The following is a 14,475-nucleotide window of genomic DNA, read 5'->3' on the forward strand; positions in this document are numbered from 1 at the left end:
AGAGCTTAGCAGTCTAAGTGCCTACCTGGCAAGCACAAGGACCTGAGTTCAACCCCAGGTACCTCATGATGGGCACGGTGGTGCACACCTGTAATCCCAGTGCTGGGGAGACTGAGACAGGAGGATCACTACTGCATAGCAAGACCCTGTATCAAATCAATAATACTTAAAATAAATAAACTTATTTGTAAAATTGTAAGTTCCAAAGGTCCATGGGCCTCTAACCTGGCTGTGCATCAGAACTCCTCTGAGAAAATATGCATATTCTATGATCCTAGGGATGTGTGTAGAACACATTCCCTGAGAATTCTAATATACCTGCAAGTTTCTGATGTGGGTAGGAGAGCAGGGACTTGTCCAAGGCTCCCCGTGGAGCTGGAGCCAGTTGAAGCTAAAACCCAGGCCTCCGGTTCCTAGTCTGTCCTTCCCGTGTACTGTGAGGGAATGAAACTGGGAGGCTGTGTGTGAAAAGTGATGTTGCTGGTGGCGGCTGGTAAGGCTCACGATCTGTGCTGGGCACATGAGATGGCTTATTCTGTTAAATCGCCTGAGGAGTAGAAAAGGGGACATTCACCACAGCAACATGATCCCCTGGGACTTGAGCTAAGTTGGGCATAAGACTTTATTGTACTTCTAGAAAAAAGAGACTGTGGCTGAGCTACAGAGATTCTGGAGAAAAGAATTTGAAACTGCTGGGAGGCATTTTCCCCTCTGCAGTAGCATGTGCCCTGGTGGCGACAGCTGTCAGGTAAGTGGGTTACCTGAAGACCTGCAGGCTGGTGGGAAGGAGATGAGCCTCCTCCCACAGGCAAGGGTGATGCGTGTGCACACTGCCTCCCCCCACCTGAGCACAGTGAGGCTCTGTGCACACCTGCAGGACTCAGTGTGCACACCGTCCTGGGTCTGCCCCGCACCCTGGAGTCACGCGTGCCTGAGCATGCTCTGTGCTGTGCAGGGTGGGTCTGAAGAAAGCAGCACGTCTGGGAGCTGAGGGGGAGGATGAGGCAAGGGAGGTGACGGGCCAAGTGATTGGGGTATGTCATGTGCATGCAAGGATCTTCCAAGATAAAAGAGAAATTAATCTGTATGTTTAGAAAGTGGTAGAAGACAAATGGTTGAAGTGCAGCAGGACCCTGGGATCCAAACATCAGGAGCAGAAGGGCAGTTAGAGAACACACTTTCCTTATTCCTGTTTCATCTGCATGTTGTGAGCGCCATCCGCAAGCCTGCCAGGTGTAGCCTGCCTAGGATCCTGACACTACCTGTCAGGCGGCTCCGCCCTTAGACTCGACCATGCCTCACCACTTCCCACATCCCCTTTCCCACTTTGATCACCAAGTTTACCTAGACAAATGCTCCCCGCACCATGAGATCCCTGTGCCGCCTGTCCCTGCTTTATGTTTCTCTGTCGCATTTACCAGCTGACTTGTATATTGATTATCTTGCTCCCCGACTGGAGTGCAAGCACAGATTTGTCTGCTTCTCCTCATGGCTGTGAACAGTGCCTGGCCTTTAGTTGGTGTGCAATACTATTAGTTAAATGCATGAGTCTAGGCACCGCCCATACTTAGTTTCTTTATATTGTCTAATTGCATTACTTAGTGAATGCAATTAGTGAAGAGAAGCATCCACTTTTGCCCTAAACAGTAATATACCCGAGACCCCATTTGCCAGCACTCATTTGAAACTTACATAACTGATAAGATTTTAAGTATGAGAGTTCCACCCAAAGTCCTCTCTGCTTCCACTGGAAGGGTGAAGGCACCACACTTTGGGAATCATCGGTCCAGTCCAACCTCCACTTTGAATAGAAGGATAAACTGAGGCCCAAAGTGGCTCAGGGACTTGAACCTCCTTCTGTCTGCTGCTAGAGGACCATGCTGGGTTCTTCTGTGCCAGTTGGGGGTGATGGAGGTGTCTGGGGAGAAAAGAGGAAGGAATGGGCAGTGCTGACTTGTGAACAGAGGCTTCAGACCAGACCCAGAGCGGCGGCTAAGAGGGAAAGACGGAGCCCAGCCTTGTGCAGCTATGGAGAAGGAGGTTTGTGCAATGGCTGAAGTTAAATACCCTGTAGGTGTGCAAAGTGATTTCTACTTGACATATCATTTTTGCCTGGCATTTGCTCAGTAGCTACTCTGCAAAACGGATGTTTTCTTCCTATCTCATTTACATTACTCCTCGAGATTCAGAGAGGTGCAGCGCTTTCCAAAGGCAGCCCAGCAAGTGGGATGGGGTGCAGCGTAACCTCCCTAGGGGAGGACCGCGCTGCACTTCTGGTTGGATGTGTTAAAGGAGGGTTGTTTGCCAGGAGCCACGGGCAGGCTGGATGGAAATGGGAACTACAGGCTGTAGACCCAAAGTGCACTCCCTTCTTGGTGAATCCACTAACCTTCCTGAGCCTCAGTTTCCTCATTTGTAAAATGGAGATGCGCGTCCTCCCTCACAGGGTGTGAGGATAAAAATGGTGACACTGGAAGGAAGAATGCCTGGCACACGGAGGCACTCAGCAGGCTGCGCAGGGACTAATGAAGTGAGCACACGGGCTGGCCGCGGACAAGTTGCCCCTGCTGGCCGCTCGCCAAGGCCTCGACCCAGGCATCCCCCGCGGCGCCTATTTCAGCTGAGGCGAGCAAGCCCCAGATGGGCCCGCAGCCCCCGGGCCGCCAGGGAGGGACAGGCCTGTCTTCCAGGTGGCTGGCGACGCCCCTGGGGAGAGGCCGCCTCCTCGCCCGGCCCGGCCCGGCGCGGCCGCAGAGCTCGCTCCTCTGCGCGGCTCCTTGGGCTCGGCGCGCAGCGCTGCGTCCCGGCGGTGCGATCTGGACTCCCGCGGACTTGGGCCGTCGTTAGCATTCCTCCTGCGTTTTTCTCCCGGGTTATTTATTTTTCTGTGAGGAAGGAATGTGGGGAATTTACCGCAGGGCGCTGGCCTTGGTTTTCGGCTGCGCCGCGGCCTCTTCCCTGAGAAGGAAGCAGTCGAGACAGATGGCAGCGCGCGCGGAGGCGGAGGCGAAGGGCGCTGGGCAGCGCGGGCGCGGGTTATGTAACTGCCAAACCTTCGCCCCAGGCCGCGCTGCCGCGCGATCCTGCGGGGTTCTTCCTGTGCAAAGATTCCTTTCTCTCGGCTGGTTTTGACTTGGGATGCCAGGGGTGGGGATTCCCGGAGCTTCCAGCCTCTGCTGGGTCATCCTCACTGCTTGCAAAGTCACCTCATCTCCATCTTTCAAGACCTAGGGCAAATGCCACCGCCTCCAGGCAGCCTTCCAGGTTGATTCTTCCTAGCTCCTTTTGCTTCTAGGTTCTGTGTTCCCTGAGGAGGCTCTTGAAACATTCCACCTCTCAGGTCCCCTGCAGCAACTTGAATCGCCACCCACAGATTTGTTGCTTTCTTCTTTTCTCTCCTTTCCTCCAGGCACCACCCTCAAGATCCCCAATCTACAATCCAGATGAATCTCAGTCTTCTGCAAGGACCAGTGATGGAGCAGATGTGAATGTGGGAGGCTCTGGATGTGGGAGTGCTCATCCTTTGGTAGTTACTGTAGTCAACACTTTTTTTTTTTTTTTTTTTTTTTAGTGTTGGCTCCTCTGTCACTGCCTTGTATCCCCAGTCCCTTTTTATACTTTATTTGGAGACAGGCCCTAGCTCCTTGCCCGGGCTGGCCTCAGACTTGCAGTCCTCCCACCTTGGCCTCTAGAGTAACTGGAATTACAGAGTCTGCCCAGCAGATGCCTGGCTGGTCAGCATGCACTGCAGCTCTCCAGGGTGACAGTGTTTACTGGGCCTGGGGCACTTATGCAAGGCTGCAGGAAAGGGTCATCCCTTTGTGTAGGGTCCAGAGTGTGTCAGGCCTCAGGATGAGTGCTGATCAAGGAGTCTGGGTGGAGTGATAAGGGCTTCCTGGAAGAGGTGCCCAGGCTGGTCCCACAGCATAGGTGGGTATGGTGAGTGCGTTTTGCAGGTGGGGCTCTGCAGAAAGAAGGCACCTGGGGCTTGGGGTCAGTACAGTGGTCCCAGCTCAAACCTCACTCTGCTCTTTGTTGGCTTTGAGATCTAAGATGTGTTAATTCTTGGTGCTTCATTTTTCTCATCTCTAAAATAGTCATAAAGGGCCAGGGTATAGCTAAGTGGCATAAATGCCTGCCTGGCAAGGCACGGTCCTGATACCTAGTACCAAAAAGCCAACACAACAACAATAAAAACAACCAGTCGGGGAAACTACCCGCTCGGGCCCCCCTCCTGTCCCTCTCTTGGACAGGAGCTTTCTTTCTTTCTTTTTTTTTTTTTAAACGTTTATTTATTTATTCATTTATTTATTTATTTTGTGTGTGGCCAGCTCGGCCCACCAGGGGGCGGGCGGGCTGGCATGTGGTGCTGGGGGATTGAACCGTGGTCCCTGTTCTTTGCTTGGCTTAGCTTGTTCTAAGTAGGTGCTTTAGACCACTGAACTATCTCACCAGCCCCAGGAGCTTTATTTCTCAATAAATATATTCTGCTCATTAAAAAAAAAAAAAAAACAGTCATAGGGAACCTTCTGGTGGTACCAGGGATTGAACTCAGGCCCTTGCACTTGCCAGGCAAGTACAGGAACCTTCTTTTGGACTCATGATGAGGATTAGAGCAAAAGCTCATGAGCACGGCGCTCAGCAGCATTGGTTGCTCTCAGAATGTCCGCTGTTGTCCTGTTTATCAGCTTCATCATTGTTCCACAAGCACCTGTGCCTGGGTGGGCAGAGGAAGCCAGGAATGCATAAATGCGGCAGCCAAGGCCTGGCCTTGAGCCTCTTGTGGTCTATGTAGCGGTGACATCAGCCCTGTGCTGCAAGGCAAGTCATACTTGGGCCATCTTAGGTTTGAATTTCTGTGGTGTGACCTTAACAAGTCACTGCACCCATCAGAGCCAGTTTTGAGATGAGTTCTGGGGACCTCATGTATTGCTGGCAGACAAGGCCTGCCATGGTTCCTGGCCGAGGGGCGCACACCTTTTGGGGTGACTTTTGCTATTGTGAGTGATGCGCAGAGCCATGCAGATAAAATATTGGTGGATCAAGGCAGGTTTTGGGAAGTGGATGGTGGTGTGTGAATTACCTGGGAGGTTAGGGGTGAGGGTGTGTGGGGAGGGGAGAGGCAGAGAACCATGTGAGTGGGGCCTGCATACACCTTCCTGCAGCTGGAGCTTGTGGGGCAGGTAGGGACCTGGAGCTGCTGGTCCCCCTCTGCCACGGCTGAGGGCTCCGGGAGGTTAATGAGTTCTGAATGCCAGGGTTCAGAGGACTCTCTTCTGGATCCCTAATGTTCTGGGGAGACAGCGGTGAGTTCTGAGCAAGAGGAAAAGGCGAGTGGAGCTGTGAGCAGAGGAAGGCGAATCTGGCTGCGTGGGGTGGGTTGATTGGAGGGGGAGAGACTGGGGGTGGAGAGGCCATTTAAAAGGCTGTTGCAAAATCGGTTCTGCTGATAAAGAGCTGGGCTGAGTCATCTGTGGAGGAGAGTAGGCATATCCTGCTCCGCCGTTGCTGTCGAGGTGAGATTTTCCTCCTTCGCCAGTCCGATGACTGGCCTCCTTTCCGGAGGCTGTGAGAACTGAGGCTTCGGTCCGCAGGAGCTGGGCTGCAGCACCCGGCCGGCCGGCCGGAGTGACAGCAGCACTGGAGGTGCCTTGGAGGTTTGGGGGTGTGGCTTGGGCATGTGGCATCCCCTGTCTGGTGGTAGCTTTCCCTCTGGTGTGGAAGGAGAGGCATGTGTGGCATGGCTGGAGGTGTTCCCTGTGCCTGATGGAGGGAGGGGGCTGTGGGTCTGCAGCCTCTCAGGGTCTCACCTTCTGCCTCTGGCTGGATGGAGAAGCCCTGGGCACGGAGGCTGTCATTTCCTCCTTTCCTGGAGAGGATGCCAGGCGGGGCTGGCAAGCAGGTATGCATTGCTCAGACAGCTTTATCTCCCTGCCCCAGCTGAGCCAGAGCCTGTCCCGTCTGTGGTCATTGGTTCCTTCCTGCCTCCCCCAGGGGGGGCAGTTTACCCGGTTGCCAGGACTCGCAGGCAGCCACAGTGGGCTGCTCCCTGGGTCTCACTGGGTCTTCCCATCTCTGGCTGCCTCACCCACCCCACTGGATCTGGGCTGAACACTTTCATTGACGGCAGTCATGTGAAAAAGCATTTCCTTGAATTCACCTTCTGCTCTGGCCTCTCTTGCCCTGCCTCACTTCCCTCCTTTGGATTCTTGATCAGGCCTAATGATGGGTGGAAAAAGCAGCTTCCTGTAGAAGGCGATATGGGTCGGGAAGAGGCCTTGTTCCTGGCTGAGCAAAGCTAATATTAGGGACCTCCTGACTTCCAACCTCATGGCCTTTCCACTCCACTCATCTTTAATACCCTATCAGTTTTTTCTACCTTAGTGAGAATGAGTTTATCAGTTATTCTTCTGAGAGGAAGAGTGAAGAGAAAGCATGAGATGTCCAAGGTGGCTGAGTTTCCAGGGCAGAGGGTCCTGCACAGAGAGGGGCACTGATAATGACTGGCTGCACAGGAGCCCTGCACCTTTCCTGGAGCCCCTGCCTGGAAGGCTGTGTGCTTAAGAGCTGAAATTTGGCAGCCAGACTTTCTAGCTCTTGAATCACAGCTGTGCCACTTTCAGGCAGTGTGATCCTGGGTGGGCAGCTCTGGGCTTGGGTCTTGAGTAGGAAATGGGAGGAGTAATAGAATCTATTTCCTGAGGTTGCTGCGTTGGAACAGGATGGTGACTAATGGTGTGCAGCCTCACCGCAGGCTGCAGCGAGGTGGTAACTGCAGCAGGGCGCCCTCCTCCCAATGGCTTCGCACCCTTTGGTGCACCTGTTGGACAGAAGTATGCTGACCCCAGGCAGCTCTTCCTTGTCGTACTCCACTCTGTCTTCTCTGGGCTGTCCTTCTGCAGGGCTCCTGACCCAGGCTCCAAGGGGATTTTACAGGGCTGACCTCCCACATGGCCCTGCACGGGGGTGAAAGGGTGGCAGGGAGGTCTGGGCTTATAGCTCAGTAGACTCGGCTGGGCAGGTTGAGTCTCAGGGAAGTGCCTGTCCTATTGCCCGAAGCCTTCTCCTGTCTGACAGCAGAGAGCACACTCTTAGGCCAGCTGGTCACTGCCAGAGGTGAGTTTCCTCTGGGAATTTTAGATAAAGCTGCTCTGCTGGCGCCCTCTGACATGAATGGTTATCAGGGTTGGTTAGCCAGCCCCTCCCCCTGCCTGCTTTGTTTGCTGGGTGGCAGAAATCATGGGGCTGTAGGCTGGGTCTGGTCCAGAGCTCCCGCTGAATTCCTTTTCTGTGGAGTCACTGTGGTCTGGGGTAGGAGTGCAGCTTGTGGCCTCCTGGCCTTTTCTGTCACTCTGGGCTTAGCACAGTAGCACAGGCAGGGCCTGTCCAAGCCCTGGGAGGTGGGGGAGGTCACAGTTCAGGCCATGAGCCAAGCTGAGCCAGCAGGGGTCAGCACACCTGGCTCCTGGGCCCAGACCTCCTTGTGACCCCTTGGCTCCCTTTTCTCAAAGGGCTGTCCACACTGGCATTTAAGGATTTTCCAAATCCATGGCCTTTGAGAGGCAGCCTGGAGATGGGATCGAAGCAAAAAAATTAGGGGAGGGCTGGGAATATAGCTGAGCGGTCTAAGTGTCTACCTGGCAAATGCAAGGACGCGAGTTCAATCCCTAGGACTGCATGCTGTGTCGGCCCCAGAACCCCAGGCATGCTGTAAACCCAGCAAAGGAGAGGTTAGGACAGGAGGATCACTGCGAGTCTGAACTGTGTAGCAAGACCCTGTATCAAATAAATAAATAAATATTTTTTAAAAATTAAAAAAAAGAAAAATTAGGAGAAAAGCTGAAAAATGCAGGGACATTGAGAGGTCTTGGATATTCTAACTTAGAAGCAATGTGTAATATGCTCACCTCATCTCACAGATCCTTGGTATTCTCAATGAAATATGCATGTTGGTAGGAGGCTGAGGCAGGAGGATCACTTAAGCCCAGAAGTTCAAGATGGGCCTAGGAAATACAGAGATCCCACCTGAAAGTAAATAAACAAATGAATAAAAATGTGCCTAATAACAGGTTGTGCCCTATAGGTGCTGTGTGACGTGTGTGTGTAACACACACCCAGTGAGTGTTAGGTACCACTGCTGCAGGTCTGTCATCAGACACATACTCTGGGGGGCGCTGGGGGTGATTGTCTTGTGTCCCATGGGAACCTCTGAAAAGCAGTTTGGCTGGAAGAAGAAGATTTTTTTCTGTGTGGCTGTGCTGGACCGAACCACATCTACTGAAAGTCAACAGAAGGAGTGGCTTTACAGCTAAGGATGTCTACTGGCGGCACACCTTGGCCAGGGTGAGCTCGTGTCAGTGCAGTAAACCCAGCTTGTGCACTCGGGACATGGTTCTGGAGATGTGAGAACTGCATGGGGAGTTTGACCCAGTGGAGATCAGCTCTGAGATTCTGGGGTTCTGTCACTTGAGGCCAGAATCCCCACTGTGTGACCCTCAGGATCCTGACCTGTCTTGTGGATCTCTCTTCTAGAGGTGCAGCAGAGTTGCATCAGCCCTGGGCAGAACCAGTTGCCAGTTCGGCCCAGGGTAGCATCAGCCCTCTGCCATGTCCACCAGGCCTCAGTGCTGGTGCCCGCTGGCATGGGTGACCTCACTATCACCTCTCACTTCCCACATCAGGTACTTTCAGCCTCTCCCTAGTTAGCAAGACAGTGTCTCTGAGAGGTACAGTGCCTTGCCGAGATACACAGCTAGTAAGTGGCAGAGCTTGGATTTGGACCAGGAGGCCTGGGCTTCTTTGTTCAGTTGTTTTTTGAGTTAGGATCTGGCTGTGTATTCTAGGCTGGCTTTGAATTCACTGTGTAGTTCAGGCCGGCCTTGAACTCATGGAGATCCTCCTGCTCAGCCTTTTGAGTACTAGGATTACAAGTGTGAGGCCTGGGTTTTAAGGAGAGCAGAAGAAATAGACAATGCATAGGCTGAACAACCTCTCAGAGATGTCCTGTGTGACTGATGACCCCTACTTTTGGGTTCTTCCAGGGAAGCATCCTAGGTCACCTCTTTACCATTTATAGATGGGGTGACCCAGTCCTGAGCAGGTGAAGTGGGCTGTGTGCTCTCACTGTTTCCAGCAGCCTGGTGGAAGCTAGGCACTGGGGGAAAGAAGGAAGGAGGAGCTTGGGAATAGAGCTTGTGCCCGTGTGGCCTGGACCAGCGAAGCAGCCATCTATCCTGTCGGGCTTCCTGTTGACTATGTGTGGAAGTCAACAGGCTCTACCTTGCGCTGCCCTCTGGGCCTCAGTTTCCCCATCTATAAAATGGGGGTAGCAGTGAAATACCTCCTCCAGAAGGAACCTTCCAGCTCTGGGAGTCTAGAAATCCTGAGGTGGCTGGCAGGGTGCCTAAAAAGACAGTCCCTGGAGTCCCACTCAGCATGTCACAGCCAGCACTAATGGGGTCAAAGCAGGAGGGAGGGCAAGGTCAAATTCCTCAAGAACTAATTAGCTTCTCACAGCAGCAGAGGGGGGAATGATGATGAAGAAGGGAGGCATCTTCTCAGCTCCTGAGTGAGCTTGTGGCTGGCCACAGGCTGACCTGCCCGTCCTCCCATATGTCCCCCTGCTAGCCATTTGTCCTCACATCCACTCACTCTTCTTGCTCTTTTGTTGCTCATCAAGCCTAAGCTGAGCACTGACTGGGCCTCTGTGGTGAACCGGGGATAGAAAGAGGAACGGCTGCTGACAGTAAGCCTAGTAAGGACCTGACCTCAGGCTCCTGACCGAATCTGGCCCGCAAGCTGAGTGTCTCCCCGCCCCTACTGCCCGAAGGGACCCTGGGCACGGGCTGTGGATCAGCACCAGCCTTGCCATCCTCAGTGTGTGACTTTGGGTTGGCTGTTTACACGCGCTGAACCTGTTTCCTTTTCTGCAAAACGGGCAGGTACTGCTTTGTCTTCTAGAATTCTGGTGAGGACAGAATGAAATAATGCCATACTCTGCTCCAGTCACTGTGGATGGACGTTAGCCTGATTTATTACTTCTCTGGTGTTAAAATATGTGGATTTTTCAGTGACTGTTTTAAGTCAAATGGGAAGAAAACTGACAATGTGACCATTTCCTGATTATAATGTGCAGTAATCAGAGAGGAAGGGACACTTTTCACTGTGAGGCTTTATGTTTTTTATTTTTAATATATAAAATGCTAATATATTGTCTGTACTAAAAAGGAATATTACTAGTGCCAGTGCTTTATAAAATCAAAGCAGTTGACTATACTACAACTTTGAAAGCGCAAAGGACCCTTAAAAAGGCACATAGAACAGGTCCCAGGGGTCCGCCTATACATTCTGCAGTCACCACCAGGGGCGCATGCTATGCCAGGCACTGCTCTAACAGCCAGTAGAGTGACAAGTTCTTCATGGCCCTCATCCCTTAGAGCTATACTAGGTGAGAAGACCGGTAATAAACAAGGAAACACAGGAAGGAGATCATTTCAAATTGTGGTGAACGCTATGAAAAAAATAAATTGGCCAGGAGAAGGGAAAGATGGTCCAGAGAAGGGACATTCAAACAGAACCGAGCCCCAAGAAGGAACCAGCATGGAATGCCAAGTGAGAAAAGATTGTTCATGCAGCGGGAACAAGTACAAAGGGCCTGGGGCAGGACACACTTGGATTTTTTATTAATGTATTTGGTACAGGGTCTCACTACACAGCTCAGACTCATAGCGATCCTCCTATGTTCAGCCTCCCCAGTGCTGGGATTATAGTCATGTGCCACCATGCATGGTCTCAGTGGCTGGCTCAGTGCACCCTGGAGTAGGGCCAGCATGGCACGTGGTACGCGGGATCGAACCCTGGTCCCTGTACTTGCCTAAGCAGGTGCTTAGTCCATTGAGCTTTCTTGCAGGTATTATTAAGGGACAGAGGAAAACCAGTATGGCAGAACCTAGGGAGAAGAAAGGTGATAGGAGACAGGTAAAGTGCTCTCTAGGGACCTTGGCTTCCAGGAGAAGAGTCAGGTTTAGCAACACCCTGCAGGGGCAACCCAAGTAAAAGGCCAGCTGAGGCTGGAGAGAGTCGGAAGAGGCTTCACAGAGATGGTGGCATTTGTGTTAAACTATGAAGGGTGGGTCAGGTATCTTTATGAGGGTGATTCTAGGCACAGTAAAGATCAAATTCCAGAGGAAAAGGTCATGTTTGGAGGGCACGAGGGCCATCTGTGTCTGCACTGCCCTGTGGCTCTGCATTCCTGCTTGCTAACTGAGCCTCTGTCCCTCCCTGCAGCCTTGGGCCAGAGCACCAGCCTCGCTGAGAAGGACCTGAAGGAGGCCAAGGCACGGAGCCAGCAGATCGCAGCCCAGCTCACCACCCCTCCCAGCTCCAGCTCTCGGGGTGTCCAACTCTTCAACCGGCGCCGACAGAGGGTGAACGAGTTCACCTGGGAGAGCCACGGGCAGAGGGGGCCAAAGCCCAGCCAGGAGTCCCTCAGGGTGCTCCCTGCGAGTCCACCAGGCCATGCTCCAGGGCTCCACCTGAATTCATCTGCGCCATCCAAGCCAGGCCCTCCTAGGCTCCCCAACCCCCAGAGCCCCAGCCGAGGGGTCCCTGGCCACAGCATGGAGGGGTACTCGGAGGAGGCCAGCTTGTTGCGGCACCTGGAGGGGGCCAGTGAGGAGGAAGAGGTGCCTCTGGTGGTATATTTAAAAGAGAATGCAGCCCTGCTGACAGCCAATGGGCTCCACCTGTCCCAGAACCGGGAGGCCCAAGAATCCCTGCCACCCGCTCCTTCAGCTGAGGGCCACAGTCCAGCTACAGATGTCAACCAAAACCTGTCCTCACCTGGCACCACGCTTACCACATCAGTTTCTAACAGTAACTGCAACCCTCCAGCCACAGACATCAATCAGAACCCCCCGATAACTGTCATCCCGCAGAGCCCAGCACTTTCTGGGGTCCAACAGAATTCACCCGTAGCACAGCACACAACAAATGGCACCACACCGGAGTCCAGACCCAGCAACGTGTGTGCTGATGGGCCACCCCAGGCGCCAGTAGAGGAAATGATGTCCAGCATACTCCTAGTTGATAAGGTATCAACTCCATCTACTACCACCGGCACCTTCTGTAGAGAAGCCACTCCCATCCCCAGCTCTGGTCCTCCAGGTCCAGATTTCATGTCCAGCTCCCTGCTCATCGATGTCCAACCCAGCACCCTAATGATGTCAGCAGAGCCTGAGATGTCTGGGCGGGCACCTGCCACCACGCCTACCAAGGTATACAGTGAGGTCCACCTCACCCTGGCCAAGCCTCTGTCAGTGGTCAATAGGACGGCCAGGCCTTTTGGGATCCAGGCAGCAGGAGGTACCAGCCAGGTGGAGCGGAGTCCCATGATGGAGAGACGACACTTTGGGGAGAAAGCCCCAGCTCCCCAGGCTCCCACCATGGTAGACAGGAGTCCTCGGCCTCAAAGACATATCATGTCCCACAGCCCCATGGTAGAAAGGAGGCTGGTGGGGCAGCGAAGCCCAGCCCTGGAGAGACGGCCCTTGGGGAACTTCGCCCCACCCCCTACCTATGCAGAGACCTTGTCCACAGCCCCCCTGGCTTCTCGGGTTCGGTCTCCCCCTTCTTATTCTGCCCTGTACCCCAGTTCTGACACTAAGCCTTCTCATCTGAAGGGCCAGGCAGTTCCCACCAGCAAGACAGGCATATTAGAGGAGTCCATGGCCCGCCGGGGCAGCCGTAAATCCATGTTCACCTTTGTGGAGAAGCCTAAGGTGACCCCGAACCCAGACCTGCTGGATCTGGTGCAGACGGCTGATGAGAAGCGGAGGCAGAGAGACCAGGGGGATGTGGGTGCTGAGGAGGAACCCTTCGCACTGGGGGCCGAGGCCTCCAACTTCCAGCAGGAGCCTGGCCCTCGGGATAGGGGCAGCCCTGCAGCAGCTGAAGATGCTGTCCCCGAGTGGGCCTCCTGCCTCAAGTCGCCCCGCATACAGGCCAAGCCAAAGCCCAAACCCAACCAGAACCTCTCCGAGGCCTCTGGGAAGGGAGCAGAGCTGTACGCCCGCCGCCAGTCACGGATGGAGAAATACGTCATTGAGTCTGCAGGCCACACAGAGCTGGCCCGCTGCCCATCTCCCACCATGTCCCTACCTTCATCCTGGAAATACTCCACCAGTGCCCCAGGGGGCTTTCGCGTAGCGTCCCTCAGCCCTGCGCGGACACCACCCGCCTCCCTCTACCATGGCTACCTGCCTGAGAACGGAGTCCTGCGCCCAGAGCCCACCAAGCAGCCGCCCTACCAGATGCGGTCCTCGCTCTTTGTCCTCTCACCCATCAAGGAGCCTAGCAAGGCCTCAGCCCGACAACCACGAGTGACCTCGTCCCGAGCGGCCTCAACCCGAGTGGCCTCACCGCGAGCTGCCTCCCCTGCCAAGCCAAGCTCCCTGGACCTGGTGCCCAGCCTGCCCAAGGCTGGGCTCCCGCTGTCACCTGCCCTGCCACGGCCCTCCCGCTCCTCACCTGGCCTCTACACCTCTCCTGGCCAGGATGGCCTCCAGCCCACTGCTGTGAGCCCCACCTACAGCAGTGATGTCTCCCCTGTGTCTCCCTCCCGGGCGTGGTCTCCCCGAGCCAAGCAGGCTCCCAGGCCCTCCTTCTCTACCCGGAATGCTGGGATCGAGCCTCAGGTGTGGAAGCCTTCTTTCTGCTTCAAGTAGCGATCTTCCCAAGGGGTCCCACTGCCAGTCAAGGCCCCTTCTCCAAAGGCCAGAAAGCAGACCGGTTAGGAAGCAATACAGGGCTTTTGGAGGAGCATGGGGCATCCATGGCTCAGGCACCACCACTGCTACCTACTAGCTGTGTGAACCAGGGCATGTCTCCACTTGAGCTGCTGCAGGCTTCTTCCCACCACAAGGGGCCTGGGCACCGTGTGGGGAACAGAGGGTCATGGGGTGAGAACTTGCCTGGTTCCCTGAAAGACAGAGGGCAACCTTTGGCCTTGGTAAGAGACAGGAATGGCAGCATCTGAGGCCAGCGTCTTGCTGGGGGAAGATAGGGTCAGGAGGTGGCTCTGATGGGACCTTTGGAGCAGGCGGAGCCTACCAGTGCCTATGGAGTTCTTCAGCCAAGGGTCTGCCTCCTCAGCTGCGTGGCATCTTTCCTGCTGTTGCTGGATTCTCATCTCCACAAGCCTGTCTCTTCCCTCCCTGCCTCCTGAACACTGATTCTTTGCTGCTTCAGAGAGTTTCACCTGCCTCCATCTTTGCTCCTCTCCTGGATCTTTCTGTGGATTCGGACTCAACTCCCTGCTGTCTGATGCTTTTCTTCCTGCCCCTCCTCCACACCCTCTTTAGGACTCTGCTGCACCTAAGTGACTCCTTGGCCCTGCTGACCCCAGTCCTGCTTCCACCTAGCTTGCCCTCACAGTTTGGGGGTGAGGGCATTCCAGGGATTATGAGAGGAGATCCC

General features: G+C 54.3%; 1 protein-coding gene across 4 annotated transcripts in view; it reads left to right on the forward strand.

Annotated features, from left to right (window-relative positions):
• The window catches only part of Synpo (synaptopodin), a 55,088-nt gene that overhangs the window by 34,731 nt on the left and 5,882 nt on the right, over positions 1 to 14,475 (forward strand). For 2 of the 4 annotated variants that reach the window (XM_004631305.2, XM_023715273.1), the window contains one exon: positions 11,287 to 13,694. In XM_004631305.2, the coding sequence (XP_004631362.1) occupies positions 11,287 to 13,694 (2,408 nt within the window). Of the gene's footprint in view, positions 1 to 3,092; positions 3,265 to 3,409; positions 3,527 to 11,286; positions 13,695 to 14,475 lie in introns of those variants that run through there. The other 2 variants (XM_023715272.1, XM_023715271.1) reach the window with 2 other exon arrangements.

This window comes from Octodon degus, unplaced genomic scaffold (assembly GCF_000260255.1).
Source record: "Octodon degus isolate 3935 unplaced genomic scaffold, OctDeg1.0 scaffold00040, whole genome shotgun sequence".
Classification (NCBI taxonomy): domain Eukaryota; kingdom Metazoa; phylum Chordata; class Mammalia; order Rodentia; family Octodontidae; genus Octodon; species Octodon degus.